This window comes from Vanellus vanellus (genome assembly GCF_965231255.1).
Source record: "Vanellus vanellus genome assembly, chromosome: 1".
Classification (NCBI taxonomy): Eukaryota; Metazoa; Chordata; class Aves; order Charadriiformes; family Charadriidae; genus Vanellus; species Vanellus vanellus.
In genome coordinates this window covers 86,042,463-86,064,511 of record NC_138905.1, presented here as the reverse complement: position 1 = coordinate 86,064,511, position 22,049 = coordinate 86,042,463, and the positions used below count along the sequence as shown (strand labels likewise).

At 46.3% G+C, this 22,049-nt stretch overlaps 1 protein-coding gene across 1 annotated transcript in view; it reads left to right on the top strand.

The window, feature by feature from the left end:
- LOC309671944 (alpha-2-macroglobulin-like protein 1) overlaps positions 1-22,049 on the top strand; it is a gene marked incomplete at both ends in the record, with an annotated part of 43,170 nt that overhangs the window by 9,992 nt on the left and 11,129 nt on the right. Inside the window, 20 exons of the mRNA XM_082483308.1 lie at positions 3,165-3,248; positions 3,930-4,092; positions 4,693-4,862; positions 9,678-9,861; positions 10,893-11,055; positions 11,407-11,459; positions 12,429-12,446; positions 12,951-13,110; positions 13,721-13,805; positions 14,631-14,745; positions 15,078-15,192; positions 15,583-15,692; positions 16,172-16,339; positions 16,670-16,900; positions 17,298-17,361; positions 18,162-18,307; positions 19,186-19,335; positions 19,763-19,879; positions 20,436-20,583; positions 21,042-21,156. Of these exons, the coding sequence (XP_082339434.1) occupies positions 3,165-3,248; positions 3,930-4,092; positions 4,693-4,862; positions 9,678-9,861; positions 10,893-11,055; positions 11,407-11,459; positions 12,429-12,446; positions 12,951-13,110; positions 13,721-13,805; positions 14,631-14,745; positions 15,078-15,192; positions 15,583-15,692; positions 16,172-16,339; positions 16,670-16,900; positions 17,298-17,361; positions 18,162-18,307; positions 19,186-19,335; positions 19,763-19,879; positions 20,436-20,583; positions 21,042-21,156 (2,559 nt within the window). The remainder of the gene's footprint in view (positions 1-3,164; positions 3,249-3,929; positions 4,093-4,692; positions 4,863-9,677; positions 9,862-10,892; positions 11,056-11,406; positions 11,460-12,428; positions 12,447-12,950; positions 13,111-13,720; positions 13,806-14,630; positions 14,746-15,077; positions 15,193-15,582; positions 15,693-16,171; positions 16,340-16,669; positions 16,901-17,297; positions 17,362-18,161; positions 18,308-19,185; positions 19,336-19,762; positions 19,880-20,435; positions 20,584-21,041; positions 21,157-22,049) is intronic.

Genomic DNA, 22,049 nt, shown 5'->3' with positions numbered 1-22,049 from the left:
TTAGATGTGGTTCAGGGTCTGCTTCTTTGGACCCAGCACCCCCATCCATGAAAAGTTAATATTTCTGGAGGAAACATCTGCTTGGCCTTGAGCATTGGGGTTGTCTCCTTGGCCCTGGTTATGAGTCACTGTGCAGTCCTGAGCAAGTCCCTTCCCTCTCTATGACTCAGTTTCTTAGAGGGTGATGCGGCTGGTCTGTTTTCAGCATTGCAGAACTTGAAAAAGCACAGATGGAAGTGCTACAGATAAATCTTCGTATTAGTATTTATCCTCAGAGATTATTTTTTTAATTTATTTTTTAAATGTGTATCGTCTTTCCTTTATCCTGGGGTCTGGCTTCTTTTCAGGGGCTCAGGAGAGAAGCAAGTTGAAGTCACCATCCTTAATAGTGTAACAGAATGGAAAGTCAACATGTTTTGTGTCTTCGGCAGTGATGGCTTTGGGATCTCTTCCACGCTAAGACTGATGGCCTTCAAACCTTTTTTTGCGGGTCTGGCCTTACCACGTTCCCTGATATGGGGAGAGTTATTTGTGCTGAAAGTTACTATGTTCAAGTGTTTGAAAAGGTGTATTTGGGTAAGATCTCTCTTACTCAGATCAGGCTTTCCTCTTTCTTCTTATAAAACAGCCCCCAGACACACAGTAGATTTGGAACTGGTTTAAAAAAAGAGATCCAATGATACTTTAGCCCTCCCTGTTTTCCATAGGCTGGAATAAAAGTCCACAACAGCCAGCACAAGCTTTACTTACCTTTCCATATATCAAGATACTACTCAGATCCATAACAGGTCTGAATGGGATGTACAGCTCGCTGCTATTCCAGCATCTTCTAAATTCCCTATTAAAGAAATAGTGTGTTAAAATGTCACCCATTTTCTCCCTTGTCCTGTAGTGATGTCTGCTGCTAAGCCTCCACTTGTCCTGTCAGAGGCTGCTAACTCTATCTTCCTATGTATCTGGGATGGATCCAGCTTATGCTGCCCAAGACCAGGGAGTACCAATTGGAGTCATGCAAGAGCTGTGACCGCACTGCCGGCCCATGTGCTGAGGAGACCGAGACTTTTTTCTGAGATGCTGCAGCCATCAACCTGAATGAGAAAACAGAGGAGACAGATAAGAGAAAGTCATCTAGGAGTTGCTGTGCTCTTCAAGATGTGGCTTGAGCTAATCCAGGATTCTGCTTTGTTCTTTGACTTAGGCCAGGAGTCTGCCTTGTCCAGGTTGCTTCTGCCATGCTGGATAGATGACTGATCTCTCTAACCCTGTGGGAGTCCTGAGGTTTGGCACTCCAATAACTAAGTGTTCCAGAACATGGCAAGCCTTCAGCTCCGTTTTTATATATTGGGTAATGATGTCAAGCTGTGTATGCAGGGAAAATACAAGGATCACTTCAGAGCACCAATGTACATTCTCCTTAAGCTACCAGTTTGTCCTCCAGAGAAGTCACCAGTCCTCTGAACTCTGCACAGTTCGTCCCTCTTTTTTCCTGAGGATTTCTGTAATCAGGCTGAGCCCATTTGTAGCGCGCAGATGTACGAGAGAGACATAATGCACTGGCCACCGTTAGGGAACGGCAACATGGAGGTGCCAAGACATTCTCAAGGCTAGGCTTCCCCTGGCTCCTCTAGAGTGGGTGGAGGAGGAATGCTGGTCCCTAGTCTGTGATATAAAGTCTTTCATCAAGCAAAATCCCAAAGTCTTGCAGATGTGAACAGTTTTTGTTGCTGTACTGCCCTTAATGTGTTTCCCTGAGTATTTTCCACAAGCTGTAAGACATATTGGTGAAGAAGCCTCACCACTTCCCCTTCTGCCCAGAAAGCAGGTGTGAGCCGAAAAGGCAGGGAGGGCCTCAGTCATAACAGAATTTTGTGCTTGGGAAGTGAAAATCTACTGTGAGCAGGTGTTGGTGCTGGAGAACCCTTAGTAAATGAGGAAGAATTGTCTTTGCATAATGGGAGCATAATTTATATAAACTTGCTAGTAACGTGTGTGTGTGTTGTGCCTGTGTGTTTTATGTGTCTGTTATTTGAAAAATGTTTTTTGTTTACTTTCTGAACAAGTAGGTTTGGTAAATATCTGGAATAACTTGCAAGTCAGGGTTAAATGAACACTTTAGTGGTGTTACAGGGTTAGGTAGACTACCAGTTGAAGATAGTGACCTGCCCATTATTTCAATTGTTTTTATGAGCGATTCCCAGCACAGTCCTCCTTTTCAACTGTGTTGCTTCACTGGAAAGTGCCCAAAATGGAGACAGTACATTTTGTTTTGTTACACTGAAATCCATGTTCAGAAATCAAAACAAGTAGAAACTATGTAGTGAAGACTGGGCTGAGCAATAATTTCCTCCTACACCAACTCTTTCTTTTAAGTCACTAAACCAAGATGTTACTGACATGGCTGCATTTTGCACGTATGAGAAAACGCTGAAGGGGATGAATGACATGCATAGAAGTTGATGAAGTGGAGGTTTGCAGAAGGTGGTAAAGGGGATAACTTATGTAGTTGGACAAATGTTGAGAGGATTTGTGGTAGAAAGCAGGCAGAGATGTGGGGTAAGTAGTGATGTTACGGAAGCAAAACCCCATTTGCCTGAATATTGGAGCTTTGCCCTTGCCTTTTTGTCATTTATCTTTGATGCCCCGGTGACGTCGCTGTAGAACCTGGAATGCCTGGTTTTGCATCCCAGACAGATGCCTGGCGTCTGAGGTGCAGAACATGGTAGTGTTTGCCCTCATCATCTGTGCGCTGCAGTACCTGGAGAAGACAGGGCAGCTGACAGCTGAAGATTAAGGCTGTGGGATTCTTGCAGACAGGTTCATTAGATCTGTTGCACCATTTCCTTATCCCGAGTAGTTAGTGATTTTGGTCCATTATCAAGTAATTCCTTCTTCTGGAGTAGTACAATGTGACTATGGCAGAGGCAAAGCAGTTGTTGCTTCTGGAAAAAAAATCCCTCTTACTTCTCTCCCACCCAGGCTACCAGAGGGAGCTTCCGTTCAAACACAGCAATGGATCCTCCACTGGATTTTGAGATGTGAAAGGCAACTTCTGGTAAATAAACGCCCTTCTCTCCTCAGAACAAGTCTTCCTAAACTCTGTCACTACTTACGTAGAGCCAAGTCTGTGGGTAGCCTGTTCTGCTGTCTCAGACTCTCTCTCCTAGTCTAACAGCCTCCGTGACCAAATGCTTCTTGAGAGCCAGGCAGTACATCTTCATAGGTGACAAGATCATCCAAATGGCCGTGAAGTGGGTGGCTGGGAAGCAGCAGGACAATGGCTGCTGTGCAAATGTGGGGCAGCTCTTCCCCACGGCCACGGTGGGGAAGGGCAGGAGGCCTGCCCTTGCTCACTAGTCTCTCTCTCCGTGGCAGGTGTAAATTTTGGCAAGGGGCTGTGTTTGCTTATGTTTACATGCTAAGAGAGGGAATAATACATAACAACGTGGGATATGCCTCTTGATGGGTATTTCTCTGAACACCCTAATCCTACCGTTCCATACCAAGCCGGGTATGAGAAGTGACTGTATTAGCTTCTCTTCAGAAGCAAGTTTGGGAACCCTGTAGAAGAAAGACCTATAGAATCATATAGGTTGGAAAAGACTTGAGTCCAACTGTAAACCTAACACTGGCAAGTCCACCATTAAACTATGTCCCTAAGTACCACATCTTTTAAATACCTCCATGGATGGTGGCTCAGCCACTTCCCTGGGCAGCCTGTTCCAGCACCCTTTCAGTGAAGAAATTTTTCCTAATATCCGGTCTAAACCTCCCCTGGTGCACCTGTGCTGTGGATGGGAACTCTGTGAGCCCTGGCTTCACAGCAAGGGGAAGCTCAGCATAAGGCTGATGATGAACTCTTTAGGACTTTGAGAGTTCTTTCAAAAAACTAAGTTTCTCCCACCTCTCCCCACTTCTTCTGACTCTCCTAGAAGGAGAAGAAAAGTGGTCTGCCAAGCAGCTGCTGGCCAGAGTGCCGGCAAACACAAGAACCGGGAAATCCACTGCTCAGCTGCAGTACTGATGTGTTACCCTCTGGATTCCTGCATGGCAGAACCACAGCACGAGGTCCAGACATTGCCCAGCTTTCTGCAGGTATAGCCAGAACAATGTATGTTACAGTGTAAATCATCTCATTGTTTCCTATGGAATACAAATATGCTTCATTGCTGTAGTGTGCCCCACAGCTGTTTAAACAGCTGGGTGAGTACTCCACTTAGCTCAGCCCCATAACACTGTGTGGTGTAATATGTCCTCAGTGTGGGTACAGAGACAGAAATTTTAACTAATTACCTTTAGCGTCCCTGAAGTCTTCCTGGTATTTAGCAGATATGCCTCTTGATAGCTATCATACCTTCCTTCAAACTGTGCAGAGTTTGAAGGAAACTCTGCTTGGGTCTGGGTGCTGGGTGCAATAGCTGCTGTCTCTGCTGTAGGGAGCAAATATTTTCACCTTCTCTCTGTGCAGTAACACGAGGAGATAGAGCCTCAGCAGAACTGTGGGGTGGGAGAATAATAAGCCCAGAGATGAGAAAAGAGCTTTGTTAAATAGAGACTATCCACCTGACTGAGCACGCCAGTCTCCAGGAAGGGAACTACTTTATGTGGCAGGTCGTTTCCCTCCAAGTGCCCTGGGACTATGGCTCTGCTCATCTGTGAACTGGCCAACTGCTTACTGTGTCCTATCCTTTGCAGCTTGGCCAAGGAAGGCTGCCCAAAGAAGATGGCAGAGGAAGAGCAGGGGAGCAAGAGAAGGGACTGATGAGACCACCAGGGGAAGAAGAATCTCTGATACCCTTCTTCACAAAGAAGAAATCTTCCCTGTCCCTTTCTTCATGCAGCCTCCAGAAAAATGGCATGACTGTGTACCTGGCACATATGCATGTGTGTCATCAAAATAGCTGGTGCAGATCGAGCAGCATTGTGAATTGTGTCTAACACTGAGTACCTGTTCTGCAGTGATGCTTCTTCCACCTGCCTTTTAATTTTAAACTAATGAGCCTTTGTTCAGCAATTGTGGGCGGGTCTCTGTCACTTGCATCATCTCTGTCATCTCCAGTTGTATGCTCAATCCTACATTAGATGGAAAAGGCACAGTCACAAGATATCACAAGATATCCTGACTTTGAGTGTAGCCTCCTGCCCACATCTGGCAGTGTTCGAGGTATTCCACAAAGATCAGCTATTCCAAGCTACTGCAATGTCTCAAGTCAGTTTACTAGAACTATTTCCATACAAAATGAGTTTTGTTTGGTCCTGTCACCAAGAAGGAGCTCCTTGGGTGTAATCAAAGTTGATTGAGAAAGTAAGTGGCTCTGCCAAAATTAAGAATCTCACATAACACCTGGCAAATAGGTCCACAAATATATTACATGTAGTTGAAGCTTCACCATGATTATTCTGGTGGAACCTGCTTTATCTAGGACCCCAAACTCTACCACTAGGTTCTAGTTTGGGTTTTGACTCTTTGTTAACACTAGAGGCGATTCCTAAGCCACAGTATACGGATCTGGAAGTCTTTAGTTGTTTCTAAATCTTGTGGTTTTGGTTGAACCAGTTTAACCAACTTGTAAACAGTTTTTGACTTCCATAAGTGCTTATATGCTTGATGGCTAGATTTGAATTTTCAAGTCAGGATGTTGTGATTCAGAGAAGCCACTGGAGTGCTGGTGAGACTTTTCCAGTTCATTGGGGTGAGTGGGAGAGACTGAGCAAGAACCAGAGTTTTGGTATTGGGCCAAGAAGATTCAGAAGATAATATGCTCTTTTGGTGGGTTGTGTGGATTTTTGGAGTGTTAGCTAGAAGGAAGCTGTGCTAGATGCTTGTGCCCTTTTGTGAGAGGTATGTAAAGCTGCAGGTTCACACCTGTTCTTTGGAGAGAGATCCATGGCTCACCCATGGTTTGAGAGCCTTTTTGTGAAGGTTTCCAGACTCTCTTGAGCATAGTTCTGTAATTTCCCAAAGCTCAATCCCGATTAACAAATTTGAAGCCTACCATCTAAAGGCTTACACTAGATTTCTGGGCAAAGATTTCAGAAGATTTGCAGTTCTTTAAATGATCTCGGTGTAGGAGCCAATCATTGAGAGATGCATAGAAGAGTTTACGCTATGTTGCCTTCAAGCTTTCTGACCCATTCAGTTCCTGCTCCTTCTGCTGTGTTTGTCCAGGTGTGTTCTCAATTCCTTGCTTGGCTTTGATGCAGTGGACAAATTCTGCTGTCAAGGCAGCAGAAAGTGGGTGCAGTGCTCTATCTTGACATTATGGAGAGATTCTTTCAAGGGATTTCGTTATTACGTAAGCTGGTCAGGTTGCAGAAACATTATGGCCTCAGATTTTTACAAACCCTGCATGGACTGTGAAATATCCTTAATGCAAAAGTATACTTTGCTGTCAGAACACAACAATATCAAATCCCATTGTCTTTGAAGATGCTACACAGTAGGTATACAGTATGTGTATGTGTGCGTAAGAGGCGAGCTACAAATTAGGAGCAAGAAGTTTGTGGTTGGAAAGGAAAGCAGGCAACAATGGAGGAGGCTCTAGGCCTGTTCGAAGCCGGTGACAAGTGTCTAGAGGAGAATGAAGAATGATTCAGTTCCTTTGAATTATTCCGCACTACAGGCTTTCTAACAGATGTGATTCTTTAAACAAAACGATGACTTCTCTCTGCACAGTCTCCTGTTGAAGCGCTCTGCAGGAATTGGTGTTTTCCCAATACTCTTCTCATAGAGAACATCGATACTATTGTCTTTTTGTTTTCTTCAAAGATATTAAAACACTGGAGTGATTTCCAAGGTGCCATCGCTTCTAGTCCTCATTCTGAACCATGCAAGATGTCTTCCATGATCACAGGTGTGACTTTTACTGTCTCCTCCTTCTTCCTTTACATTTTTGATTCCAGTTATCTGTGAAGAAGAGGTATCTATCTGGTATTGCGTTGTTTTTAGGTATTAGTCCTTTTCTCCAGTTGAATGGTGTGTTTTCAGGAGGGGTAGATCCCTTACTCCCCATGGGTCTCCTGGCTCATCAATTCTATCGCAAGGGGCTTCTCTGAGTCCATTTAGAGAAAAAAACTGCCGAACTAGAAACTGTGCACATCCTTGCTGTGCTCTATTTTGGAGACTTTGTTCAGGTCTATGACACCTGCACAGCTGTCAGTCACTGCCTTTAATGCAGGTCCTTCAAATGTATGTTCCTGTGACCAAAAGCCAGGTTTGCCAAAGTCAAGCAAGGAATAGAGAACACACCTGGGTAAACACCGTAGGAGGAGCACGGTGGGACAGGGTCAGAGAGCTCTCCCCAGTTCTGGCCCCAGTGGGTGTAGCTCCTGTCAGAAGTCTGCCAGCAGCTGGACCTCTCTGACTACGGTTTATTGATTTATGGCAGATCTGGCTGTGCTTTCTGTAGGAAAATCTCCAGTTTTAGACAAAAATTTGTAAGTTTGCCTGCCATTCTCAGTAACATGACCTTCCTTCACAAAGAGACAAGAATGGGGAGAATGTGTCCATCAAAATAAAAAGTGTCTAGTCTTCCTTGCCTAGGAGCCTAGCACTGATTTAGACCAACTCAAAGCTGATTTCTGAAATCAGTTGGGATATCTGGTCTCTGTCCAGTTATCTCAATCACTTGAGACAAAGGCAATGCTAGCACTAACAGCTCCTGTACATAATGTATAGCTCCCATGATGCATGGTTGTTCTAGTGTGGCCCAGTGATAGGGGGTAAAATAGAGATCAGCCTTCCCAACCCTAGTTGGAAAAAGAGTATGGAGAGCCTTGGGAACAGGGATCCCAAGTCAGCTGGAAACTTCTAGGCATCCTAGAACCTGGTTTTATCAGACAGAACGATCCCAACTGCTTGCTTGAGTAACACCATGTTGGAACCCAGCTATGGAAAGCTTAGGCTGTATCAGCGCTGTTAAAGAGTGCTGGGAAATATTTCTGGGCACAGAACTGTAGCTGTTTGTGTTATTAGTACAGTCGCTGGTACATTTCAGCCTGGGCTAACTAATGCTGTTTCACACAAGTCTGAGATGTAGTTTGTGAGTTTAGTGCAATCCATGTACTGCTCACAACAGGCAGTTTATATGGTGACTGTGCTTTTCTGGAGGCCAGGCTGGTTAAACAGCACGATTGTCTGCCCTTCTGTACAGGTTGTCATCAGTGCTAGAAAACATCCTGCATGTTTAATTTGTGAGTTTTAACCTGAGCTTTAGGTTCAAACAGAGCCAGAAGGCTGTACCCTAGACCTTTCAGACCCAGGCACGAACAATGAGGAACAGGAATCAGTTCCTGAGATGCCCTCCCTGCAGATGGTGCCGCTGCTAACAGGTGTTGCAGGGAGCTGGTGGAGACTTCTGTTGGCCAGTGTATATTTGCATTTCCGTCATTGTATATGGGGAAGGAAAAGGCAAAGTCATTAGCTTATTAGTGGTTGCTGGTTGGTGGTAGTGTTGCTACAGTGCTTCCTTGTGCACATGCAAGGATTTGCTCCCATTCTCAAGCCAAACAGCCTAAGGAGATCCACATTCCCATAATCTGATCCAGAGCTACTGCGCCTCTATCCCAAATGACAACACTGCCTGTGGTGTGCTGGGGTGAGCTCTTGCTGCTGGCTGCCCAGCAGCAATCCATTTCCAACTGAAACAAAGGGACGCAAGTGACAAGTGATCAGGACCTGGCCTGGGTCACTGATCAGCAAAGTTCTCTCTGTGTTTGGTTTTTTAGGGTTGGTCCCCCCCCATTAAAAGTTCATCTGGTCAGATGTCTTCATAGCAGCCGTGCAGGAGGGGATGTTCTGAAGTGGTGGATGGCAGCCAAAGTGGCCGCTATTGGCTAAGGGGCACTTGGTACAGCACACCTATCCCTACTGCTGCCTGCGTGTAATCTCAAGAGAGAGGAAGAGGTGGGGAGAGGCTGGCTCCTCCCAGCATCCCACCTCTTCATTTAGGCTGTGCTAGAAAGAAATTACCCCTCTAAAAGCAGCCTCAGTGATTTCGGAGGAAGAGGGCCATTGGAGATTGGGCAGCAAGAGCCTCCAAGATGAGGATAGCCATCCTCCTGAGCCTTCTGTTCCACACTTCAGCTGCTTTTCACCAACTGTGAGTGATGCTGAACTTCTGTTTAGGTCTCTCCTGTGAAGTCATCAGTCTAGGTAGACGGACAGCATTCCATGTTATGAGCTGTCCTGCTTCCTGCTCTATCAGATCACCCCAGAGGGTAGCTGAGTCATTTATCTGGCCTACCATGCATTAGATCAACTCTTGTGAGTTAAAATACAAGCTACCTTTTTGTGGGGCTTCCAAGTTGGAGCTTAGACCCAAGGATGTTTGCTTCTCCAGTTGCCATGCCAGATCAAATCAATGTTGTCTAGACTGCAAGGTTATGAGGCCACTTCTGAAGACTGCAAGGGATGATTTTGGGGAGTTCAGGAGATAAATGGAGTAAGGGGTTTGAAATAGATTATAGGGCTGTTCTTAAGCTAATCAAGCAGATTCTGTTTCTCAAGTTATCAGTGAAGCAGTCGCTTCGTTGGGTTCACTGTTGCTTTTGAGTATTGACTGCAGCCATGGCACGTTGTTGGGGAATTCTGCAGTAGTGGGCCACTGCAGGGAAGCTCTTTTGCATCTCTGAGCCCTCAACCTGATGCCACCTCTGATGTCTTCTTTCCCCTGCCCCAGACATTACCTGGTGGTGATCCCTGCAGATCTCCGCTACCCATCCACCCAAGTTGCCTGCCTCCATATCACCTGTTATGAAACAAAACTTCAAGTGAATCTGGTCCTAGAGCGCTCTGCAGGACGTGAGCTCTTAGTGCAAGAAACCATCCAGAAGGAGAAGACTTTCACGTGCACTAAGTTCTGGGTGAGCCACCCTAGGCAAATGCCATCACTGATTTTTCCCTTCAGGAACTGTAAATCCCTTGTGTTACTCCCTAACCAGGGATGACACGGACAGGGTCTACTTTGCCTTGGAGTGAGCCTGTGAGGAAGAGGAGTGGGTGGTGCCTAGGCATATGTAGCCCAGCACAGTATCTGTTGGTTAGCACTAAACTTCCCTTCTGAATCTAATTTTTAAATTGCACTTACATTTGTTATAACCTACCACACTTCTGGATACATAAGAAGAAGCCACCTTCTCTTCCTTCTCTTCCATCCCAGGCCAGATGAAGCAGCTTTAGCTCTTCTCTGAAGGACTTGTGCAGCTCCGCAGCTAAAGCTTGAGGAAACGGTGTCTTGCATGACATACTGCAGTTTCTGTAGGACCCAAAGTCAGGCAGCACCTCAGCTCTTATGAGCTACTGAAGAGCAGTTGGATGGAAATGGATGTGCTTGTTATTTTTATATAGCATCTTAGAGCTGATTCATTGTTGGTGAGAATTTAACAAAGATCCAGGATAAGGCAGACATGCCTAAACAGTATCCCTCCTATTATGCAGTATATTCTGTGCTGAGGCTGCTGGGGTCAGGAAGGCTGTCTGGTTGTCTTTTCTAATCTGTCTGTCTTACTTGCACATGCTGTGTAGTTCTGAAGGCCTAGCATTTGAAGCTGTCCTACAGCTCAGTCTCTCTCCTTTGAGTCTGTGCTACAGTCTCCTACATTTCTGGCATCTGCCCATCATCCTCACTAAGTCTGAAGACCCAAAGGTGTCAGGCACCTGCTTGTCACCAGGGGCAAAATTCCTCACCCGGTGGGAAAAAGGACAGATTCCGTGATGTGTAGGGCCTCCTACTCTCCTGTAGGACTGAGTGAGATCTGGATGTGATGTATATCCAGATATTGGAGGGGGTGTCCTGGGACAGGTGGAGGGTTAGTTTTACTTCTCTCTCAATTCCTGCTCAGGGCCCCAGAAGATTACCTGCGGGCTGCATGCTCTCCTCTCTCTCTCTGTATAGGTTGCACCTCCAGCTGATGGCACAGAGGAGATTGCCATTGTCAAACTGATCATCACAGGCAAAGGCGTCAATATCGAGGAGAAGAAAAAGGTCCTGATTCGCAAGGCCAGCAGTGGCACCTTCATCCAAACAGACAAGCCCTTCTATCAACCAGGGCAGACAGGTGAGAGATGCAAATGGGACCAACTATGGGCCCTAGGCTCTCTGCTGGTAGCACCACATAGAAAGCATGTGATTGCCTGAAATTCATGGACAGCCCTAGCAGAAGGATTTGGGATGATGTCCCTTGCTGACATGATGTTTTCAGTGGCTGTAATGTCCAGCTTGTGGTGACTGAAGTTGCAGGACGCAATAGGTCATTGTCCATGGTATCTCACATGTGGGAATGTCTGTGTCTGATGTTATCACAAATATGTATAGAACGGAGACAAGAGTTGGAGAAACAGATAGAAGAGGGGTCTGTAGGGAAGGACTGAGATCTGATAAATATATTCCTCAATTTCCTTGCCTTCAGTGAAATTTCGCATTGTGACTCTGGATGAGGACTTCATTGCACTCAACGATTCGGTAAGCCATCCCTCGAGGGCTGAAGGCTGCCCTGTTCCGTGCATAGATCCTACTTCCTTTCTACCCTACTCATCTGCTAAAGCTGCGACTTTTCCACATTCGTCCGTGGGCGAGACCTGATGAGTGTCCAGAGGAGAATAGTAATTCAAGTAAAAGCTGGTAACTCAAGAAGGTGGCAGAGATTTACATGTCTTTTGCTCATCTTTGTAAAATGGTCGTGCAAGTGCAAGCATGGGACGTGCTGATTCCTGATGTGATGGATGCTGTCATGTGGGGAGTGAATAGTTTCCAAGTTGGGTTTTTCTGGACATGTAGGAGCCAGATTAAGAGCATGTCTCCACACTACAAGTCAGAACCCGGGAAATTCTGATTAGACATTAGGAAAAACCTTTTCATTGTGATTTGGGAGTTGGACTAGATGATCTTTAGAGGTCCCTTCCAGCTCTGAAAATTCTGTGATTCCGTGATGATCAGATACTGAAGCAGGTGTCCAGAGAAAGCATTTTCATCCTTGGAGATGTTCAAAACTCAGCTGGAGAAGGCTGTGAGCAATCTACTCTAAGAAGACATGCTTCAGCAGGGTGTTGGACTTACGACCTCCAGAGGTTCCTTCCAAAGTATGTGATCCTGTACTTCTATAACCCCCTTAAGACTGCAGCTGAGCCAGAGCTAGGTCTCTTTGGGTAGTGAGTTTTCCTGATGGAGAACTCTGCCATGAAGTCCTTAGCAAGTGCTGGATGACCTCCAGATTGGCATTTCTTTTCCTTTTCTCCAGACCTAACTGTAATGGACCCACTCAGTATTCCTCCTTTTTGATGGCATTTGTTTTACTTTATATTGTTGTCAGTGCTCTAAATTTCCAAGTTATTAATTGCACATCCTTCAGAGGAGACTGCATCTGAAGTACCTTGTGTGTGTTGCTGGCATGCGTTTCTGTCTTCTAATGTTTTTGCCTTTTTTTCTCCATAGATTTCCCTGTTTCTCCAGGTGAGTGATGCTGAAATCTAGTGTTACATTTAATCTTGATGGCAGCCATTTCACTGGGCTATTCATATTCAGTTCCTGATAGGTTTTACAGACCTGTGAGTGGAATGGTAGAACTTCAAGATTTCTTAAACTAACGTACTCCCTATGGCTTCTGTTTTGTGCAAATAAAGTTATGCTCCCAGTTACTTCAGGAGAAATCTGTATTGTTCTAGCCTTGCAAGAGTATAGACAGATCAACTTGGACCTTTATGAAAAAGATTAGGACTGTGAAGGGTCTTTCCTTGAGATCAGAATTTAGAGAAGCGTAGAAGGAGACTCAGACGCTGGGAGCAGAATCTGAGCATTATATTGTCTTCAAAATTTCTTAACTAGCCTATACCAAACTTCATTCCTTAGCTATAGAACCTGGTAGTCTGCAGCACTGAAATTCGGAAGCTTGGTTTCTATGGGGTATGGATCCGTGACATGCTGGAACAACTGTTTCTTCCTCTCTCGTGGGTGTAGGACCCTAAGAACAACCAGATAGAGCAGTGGCTGAATGTGGTTCCCCAAGACGGCATTGCAGATCTGTCTTTCCAGCTAAGTGATGAGCCTCTGCTGGGGACATATGTCATCAACGTAACCAGTGCAAAAGCGTATGGAAGCTTCTCCGTTGAGGAGTATGGTATGAGCATGTAGGGGTTACGTCTGAGCTGCAGAGAGAATCTCACACTCTTGGTCAGGGAGCTGGGTGTTTATTCCATGATAACCATCCTAGGAGCAAATGGGAAAAGTAATAGCATGTCATAGAAGAGTCTAAGCGGAGGCTCGGGACAGAGACCGATTTGGGACTTTGGGTCAGTGTGTGGGAGGAATGTTGTGCATGGCCCCAGATCTTTGACACAGCTGATTCCTGCAGATCTCTGCATCAGCCAAAACAAGGTCATTTATGATGGGCTATTCCAGAGAGTATGAAGTCCAGTGCCATCCCACTTCTCTTCTGTCCCCTAATTAAAAGTGTTGGGAGTCTAGTCTCAGTGCTGATACCTGTCAAAAGTCCAGGGACATGGACGTGTTTGGGTTTTAGTTTGGGAAGGAGCAATCGACCAGGAACTATACTGGAACAGGAACACAAATCTGTTAAAGAAACAATAGAGATCTTCCCTGTCCCCTTCTTATCACCTTCCTTCTCTGTTTCCTGGCTCTTATTCCACCATAGTCCATCTTCATGTTGATTCTCTGGAAAGGCTGTCCCTGGCCAGTGTTCCCTACAGTTCTCTATTTCTTCCTTCCAGTGCTGCCAAAATTTGAAGTGATCTTTGAGGCGCCAAGTCAGATTTACGCACTAGATAAAATCTTCCCGCTCCGGGTATGTGGCAGGTGAGAATTCTGCTTGGAGGGATGTCCCGGTGTTAGTTTCTGGCCTGTTGAGGACAAGATGGCTAGGCAACCATGAGGAGCTCAGGGGAAATTTACTACCCTTCCATTACAGGAGGCCAGAATCTTCCACGGCAGTTGTGTGCGCCCTGATGCAAGAAAAAAATTCCTGTTATGATCCTTCTGGTACCCTTTTCTAAAAACACACTGCAAGTCTCTACACACAAAACCTGAGGGAACAACCTACCCTTTGACAAGCAGTCATTTGCAGGGCAGAACATGGCAGATGTTTGGTGTTCCTCTCCCTGCAGAACAAGCTCATGGGAACTGAGAGGAAGGTTTTCCAGGTTATGCTATGGAGGAAAATAGAAAGAGGCAAAAAGGAATTGGCCCGGGTACAGTTCAAGGGCAATGCTAGGGTTAACAGCCTCAGGCAAAGGTGCTTTCTTAATGAAAGGCACTTTCTTAATCACCCATGCTTCTGCTCATAAAGTGACATATGCCTTCAGCCTATCCTGGGGTTATTGCTGGTGGTGCTGATATAAAATGCAGAGCTTTATGCTGAGCCAGCACCTACAACACTCTGGTTTCCCAGAATAGATTAGTTTAGCACTAATTATATCACAGAGCCCTTGATCTCCCATCACTGCAGTGCCCTAGCCTGACCGTGTGTACCAGGTCAGGGCTCCTGGGCCTGCTGTGTGGCGGCCACTCTTGTGCTATACTGTGAATATCCGTGAATAAGTGGTCTCTGGGGTGACACAAAGCAAGCCCTGTGTTCTCTCACTGTGTGTGACTGTCTATTCCTTTCCCTGCTCCCTCCAACAGATATGCCTATGGGAAAGGGGTCCAGGGGATGGTTCATGTGAGCCTTTGTCAGAAGATAGCCCCGTTTCTGCCCAGCACTTTGAAACCTGATGTCTGTCAGGAATTCAACAACCAGGTGAGATGCTTAGCAGGAGCTGAACCTTATTCAGAGACATTTCTGCTCAGCTCCAGGGTAAGGCAAGGCTGCTGGAGGCTTTAGCTGAAAAAATTGTGATGTTACCCAGTGGTTTTGGCTGCTTGGCCAATGGTCTATTGGTGCTGCCTCTTAACTGTGCCTGGTGACCATGACTGGGTGTGCATCATGTGCCTGCTCCACACCCTGGACTGCTATGTGTAAAGGCAAGCTCCCTGAGAGCAGGGATTTTGCGCTGCTGTTTCTGCCCCATTTGGGTAACTTCTAACACAAGTGCCTTGCTCGGACCCTGTTTCCTCTCTTTGTACTTTCAGACAGATGAGACGGGTTGCTTCTCCACAAATGTGAGTGTCTCTTCCTTCAGTCGAGACTTTCGGTACTACCAGGACAGCATAGTTGTAGAGGCCTCGCTGGTGGAGGATGGCACAGGTAACTCTGGAAACCTCTCTGGTGGCCGGGAAGAGGCATCTGGAGATGCACTAATCATACCAAGAACACTGGAGACTCTCAGGCTAGGAAGGGCTCTGAGCTTCCTGAGCCCGTTGAGGCCTGCCATCTAACCTCACAGATACAGAGAGCACCACCGGTTCCTGGTGGCATAACACACTCTCTCTGAGTGCCTGCGGTCTCAGATGGTGAAGCTTAGGGACCTCTCTAAGGGCTAGAAGATAACCAGAGCCCTGGGCAGATCATCTCCCTAGTATGAAATTTGGGTGCAGCTGAACATGTGCATCAATGGGTCACTGCAGGGAAATTGTTGAGGGGTGCTTGGCTTCCTTGCTCCCTCCCTTATGTTTCTGTCTTGCTGCTTTCATTCAGAGACACAGGTCAATGCTTCCCACAAATTACTCATCTCCAGGATTGGCGGGATGGCCTTGTTTGATGATGTGAATTCTTACTACCACACTGGAGAGATGTACAGGGGGAAGGTAATTCCTAGTTACAGTCCTTTGGAGGGGAGAGTGTGAGCAATGCCTTCACAGCAACTGTTACCTAGCATCTCTTTGGACCTCACCTCCAGCCAGGGGCTTGGGAGGGCATGAATGACTCTGAGACAAAACTCTTGAATTGTCAAAAGTGAGAATAACACCCAGGACTGCCATTTGCCAAATAAGCCTTGAGTAGCAGCAGCTATGGGGATCCATATGTGGGGTGCAAACCCAAACATTTGGAATTTCAGCAGCCGGGAGGCCTTCTGCTGTGAAGGGATAGAGAGCATGGGGGTGAATGAACGCAGTAGTGCAAGTGATAACAGGAGGTCATCAGTAGTGTTGTTGATACTATTGTTAGTGACTTGAAGGGTGACCTTGCTGACTTTGGAAATGCTGCTTCTGACTTAGAGAAGTGGGAGATTCTGTCTGCTGATTAGACCCTTCTGCGCTTCTCTTGCTCACTGTGATGTTCTCAGATTAAAGTCATTGACTACCAAGGCAAGCCACTGAAGCATAAAAAAGTCATCCTCGTAGTAAGCTGTGGTGAGCAGCAATTTAAGCAGAAGTACATCACTGGGGACTCTGGGACAGCTTCATTTAGCCTGAACACAACTACTTGGAACGGCACCTTGGCCTCCCTGGAGGTAAGTGAGGAAGGGTCTGTCTTGTTGGCAGGGGTGCACACGCATCTCAGAGCTATTTGCTGCCCCACAGACACCTCCCCTGTTCCTTCTTGAAGGACAGTAATTCAACCCTGAAACACCTCAGCATATTCTGGATCTTGGCTCCCTCTGAGGGCTTATTCTCCAGATTCCAGTTGGTTTCCTCATGAACTCTCCACACAGAGACCTGTGCTAAGCTGTTGCTCAGACCCGATCTGAGCTTCTTACCAAGCTGCAGCTAGGGTGATTTGCAGCTGACTCGCTTAACTAGGGAAATTAACTGTTGGATTTTTTTTTTTTTTGTCTCACCAGGCAAGTGTCCTGCATCAGGATTTGGATGAAGAGCATGGGACAGTTGATTTGAGCTACCAGCGAGCCTCTCACTTCATACGTCCATTCTACAGCACAAGCAGGAGTTTTCTCTCTATTGTCCGTGTGCCGGAAACGATACCCTGTGGTAAAAAGCAGGCTGTTCAGGTGGACTTCAGAATTTACCAGGAAGACCTGGAACATGGGCCCAAGCGCGTCATTTTCACCTACTTTGTGAGTTTCTGGGGAAGTGCTACTGGGTACTCAAGGCACAAGATCAGCATCTCCTGCAGATTCAAGCCTGATACTTGGTGGAATTGGCTCAGCCCAGAACATGTAGCTCATCCAGCCATCATGGGGCTGGATCCTGGTTTCAATCCTGGGGCTGCAGTAATAGCAAGAAAGGCAGCACATTTCTTTTGGGCTCTGCACAGGTGCAGGGCAGGTATTGGCCTTACATGTCCTCCCCAAGTGTCTTGATCCCCTGTACTCTCTCTGCTACCTGAGAATGAGTAAAACTCGTATCCCTCCACCTCCATTTATTCTCCAATTTCAGGGTTGCTTTGTTCTACGTAGTGATCTCAAGGACAATGTGACTGGCATTCCCTTCCCTTTCTGCATTCTTCCCTAGGTCACAGGGAAAAGAGGGATAGTCCGTGCAGGTCAGAAGACTGTTTGGGTTGGGCCGCCACAAAGTAAGTGTGCTCCCCCGTTTCATGTATAGCAAGCACTCGGTGGTCTGTGGCATCCTGTCTTACGTGGATATGTGCATAAACCTCTTTTTGCAATTTAGAGCTGGCTCACCACTTTTCTGTTGCATCAGAGCAGCGTGCCTTTCCAGCTTTCATGTTTCCTTTATCCTCCTGCCTGGTACCAAGAGAACAACGCTGAGCATTTCCCAGCCCCTAGGGTCTTCCGTTTTCTTAATTTTCAAAGAAGTCTCCTTTTGCTGCCCTTGCAAGTGTCATGAAACTATATCCTTATCCTCTATCAAAACTCTCCTACTTTAATTTGCAATTGTGTCTACAAATAATCTTTGAGTAGTTGGGATGCCACAGTTTATATTTTTGATGGGTGTTGATGTCACTGTTGCCTACTTCTCCAGCTCTTTTTTTTTTTTTTTTTTTTTAAAAAAAAAACCTTAATTATAGGTGTTTTGGGACAAAGGTCAACTCTTTGTTGAGGATGGGAGATATTTGGTGGTGGGAGGCTTTAAAGATGTCTGAAACTCACTTTTTGTGGAGCTAAAAATTAAACTCCAAAGCGCTGTTTCGGTTCCTTGAGGCAATGAACAGAACCAGGAGGAGTCATTTGCTGGTCTTGAATAGCAGATCCAGAGATGTGCTGATTGTTTCAGTGGTCTCCAGAAATCTCCTTGGTCCTGAAAGGCTTGAGGAAAGGAATTAAACAGGCAGATGCAGAATGGCAAAAGCTGATCAGAGTCCATTTCCGCTACCAAATCTACTTTCTCTTCTTCCCTTTCTCCTCCATCTAGTGATGAAAGGCTTCTTCTCCATCCCTCTTACCTTCACCTCGATCTATGCCCCAGCTCCAAGAATTGTTGTTTACGTTATCTTCCCTAATGGAAAAATCATTGCCGATTCTGCCGTCTTCAGTGTTTCCATGTGCTTCAGAAATAAGGTAGGATTTGTGTCTGAGGCCATGACTAAATGTGTGAGAGTGTATGCATCTGCTGCAATGAAAGAAGAGACACAGAAATACACAATATGTATAGCTGTGTGTGGCTGATACTGTGTGGGATGCTGTCACGTGAGCTGCAGTATATGAACGGTGAAGTGTGCCGTGATGTATGGAGCAAGTATGTGCTAAGCATTGTGGGGGCTGCTGCAATGTTTGGGAAAGGCAGAGAATTGGTGTCTATCATCTCCATAGGCTTGGACAGCAACTGCAACCCAGTAGGATCACAGCCCAACACAGGTTATTAGTGTGATTTTCAGGAGAGCTCAAGGCTGCTCTGCTGCTGCAGCAGACACTTCGACTTGTTAATATGTGTTGTTGGGAAGACAGCTGAAAATGGCTGATGGAAGAAGTGTGTTTTACTGGCCATCCAGAAAGGGCTGAGCGCTTGTGGTCATTGTGACATCCATAGGAATCTGCTTTCTTGGCTGTGTCTTGTGCTCCAAAGATGAACTTCTGAGGACTGGCATTATTTTTGATCTGGGGCTCCAAAAGGATCAGAAAGACTGCTGTGTGAGGTGTGTGATCATGGCTGGTTGGTTTGCTGGCTCAAGACAGTGCTGTGTTCTCATACAGGAATGCCTCCAGTACTGTTAGCTCTGCACACTGATGGTTCCCCCTCTGTCATCTTTCCTGCTAGAACCTCAATGTGATGTTTTTTTAAAATACCTTCTGGGGGTCCTTAGGAGATTCATCGGGTTTCCATCCAAGGCAAGTCCTTGGAAACTCTCTTCGTGTCAGTCCCTTCCCTCTTCAGGAAGTGGTAGGGTTGCCAGTAGCAGCAACGTCACTCGCCCATTGCCTGCATTCTTCCTACCCAGGTGGAGCTGGGCTTCTCAACACCCAAGACCCTTCCTGATTCAGAGGTTGGTCTCCACCTGCTGGCATCTCCTGGGTCCACATGTGCTGTCTGGACTGTGGATCAGAGCGACCTTTTGCTCAAGCCAGGAGAAGAGCTCAGCAACAAATTGGTGAGTGAGCCTGCTCTGACTTCTTCCCTTCCCTAGTCCTGACATGAAGAGGGAGGGAGGGAGACGGGCCTTTGCATCTGTGGAGAGCTTATCTCCCAAGGAACTCAAAGCACTGCCCAGAGGCATCAGCAGCACTCTCAGCATTGCACAGATAAGGGTTAGGGGGCATGCTTTAAGAAAGAGGTTGAACATCACTCAGTGCACTGCTGGTAAATTGGCTTCTGTTCTTCTGCCTCATGTTCAGTTTGGTGGCTTGTGCTGGCTTTATCAGAGGAGAGCCAGGGAAGAGTGACAGTGAGCCTGGGCTTTCTGGCATGCATTCATACATGGTAGCCAGAAGCAATTCAAACAGGATGTAAGACAGGAAGGGAGTGCCAGGTTTTATTTGTGCTGATTTTTTTTTTTTTTCCTTTTCTTGCTTTCCCAGATCTATGGGCTGTTCCCATCTGTTTATAACTCCAGGTATCCTCGCCAAGTGTCTGAAGATGATCATTCATGCGGGTTCCCAAATTCTGATGAGCCTGATGTGTTTACAGCATTCAGGGTAAAAATGGTTGATTTGGTGGGTTGGGATAACTCATGAATTGAGGGAAGTGTGGCCTCCTGACTTTACCAATATCCTAGGGGTGCCGCTACAGACAGTACAAGGAAGAAGTCCAGTTTAGGCCCTTGTAACTCACTTGTTATTTTAGTAAGTGGCTTGAAATCGTTGACCAAGAAGAAATTATTGTGTGGTTACTGTGCTTAGGTTGTGTGATTCAGGATGCCAAGGATGATTGGTTACTTTAAGTGGATTTCACATAGTTTGTTTAATCTCCATAGCATGAGCGTTCTGCAGGCTGAGAAGGCATAGTACCTAAATGACGATGTGTTTGAAAAAGAATAAATTTGGCTGACTCAGGCCAAATGAATTAGCTTAGAAGACCTTGTTTGCTCACTGCTGAAGATGTGAATAATTCTCTCTTAAAATGAAGCAAGAGAATACTTTGCCAAGCTAGAGGACAGCCAAGTCCCCACTGCATGAGGGGACAAGAAGGTGCAGGTTAGAGAGCAGAGGAGAGGACAAGCTTCTGGTGCATCAGTTCTTTTTTTTCCTACAGGAAATGGGGTTGAAGATTATGTCCAACACCAATATCAGGAAACCCAGAGTGTGTCCAACCGCTCCATCGACAACTATGCTGCAGGAAACAGCAATGCTTACTTCCAGGCCCATGTTGATGTTTGCCCAGCCCCATAAAGTATATAACAGTAAGCATTTGCCGACTGTTTCTTCTTGCATGGGATGCTTGGTCTTTCAGGTGAAAGCAATCCTGGGTTTGAGCTAAGAGGCAATACTGCTGTAATTGCAAATGGAGGAGCAAGAGTGTTCCCTGGCTCTAAACCTGTTGTGCTGTTTTGAGGTTGTTTGGCTCATAGCTTCTGGCTCTGAAATGTTAGTGAGCTGTCTGGATCCCAAGTCTTATCTCCGAGGTGAGGGAATAGTTGCCCTTCCCTCGGTGCCTCCAAATGCGAGTAAGGCCCACAGCATCTCTGTTGTTTGAAACGAGGCAGGAGATTTTAAAATATGGGATAGCACTTTCTGTTCCAGTGCCATGCTTCCCAAGAGCTGACTGGATGTCCTGCAGCCTGAGCTGGGCCGGAGCCCCTCTGCGCTACACCAGGGCCTGAGGACCCTGTGGTGACTGGGTCTTTGTTATTTCCCACAGAGCATCTGACAACATCTACCTATCAGCCCACTATGTTTTCACCTGTTTCTTCAGCTGAAGAGAAAGTACACAAGCATTTCCCCAAAACCTGGATATGGGATTTGTATTCTGTGGGGTGAGTAAACTGAGCAGTGGGGGTCTAGTCTGGGTGGCTTAGTGCGAGTGGGGACGGCGGCAGGTACGTCTGCTGAGGAAGATGTCTAAGGACATATGTTATGGGGCTCATACCTATCAGGCTGTTTCTCATCGCAGCTCATGTCTGCATCAAATGCATTTCCAATACTAGATGATCACACAGAAGTATTGTCCATCCATGGGAGGCGGCTGGCATGGGAAGATAGGAAAGCAGGTGCAGTGCAGCAAAACAGCTTGGTTTACTGCCTGCACTCTACTTGTGGTAGGCCTGCAGGCCGTTATTTCCCAAACTGTGCTCACAGAATGTATCCTGAGATGCAGGGGAAGCCGATTTCCACAGAAGTCCTTCACAGGACTGGGAACTGTATCCTGTGAGAAAGGCTCAATGAGTATGCAGGACCTGCTGAGAGCTTTTGGAGATTTTTCATCTCTGACTTTAAGAATTTCTTGTCTGGTGTCTGGAGACTGGAGTCTGCTCAGGCCAGATGCCCCCACATCTGCCCTCTCCCACCTCCACTGTCCTTCCAGCTATACCCATCTCTTCACTCCCCAGCAGCAGATATCTCCTATGTGATTTGTCCACCAGCCTCATCTGAGCAACCAAAGGTCTCTATGTTATATGTGTTACCTTCCTGTACGTGCCTGGCAGAAGTGAATATCTCCAGTTATTGGAGTTAAAGCACATCATTAGCTTTAGCTAGGGCTGTTTTGTAGCAGCCACAGAACAGTCTGCTTCTCTCAGAAGTTGTGATGTGGGCACAAGCCAAGTCTCTGCCCTGCATTTATGTTGGACTTTAAGCTGTCAGTGTCTCACAGGAAGGTGAATTGCTGGGCCTGTCTCCTGCTAAGTTCTACAGATGTTGAGCCAGTCTC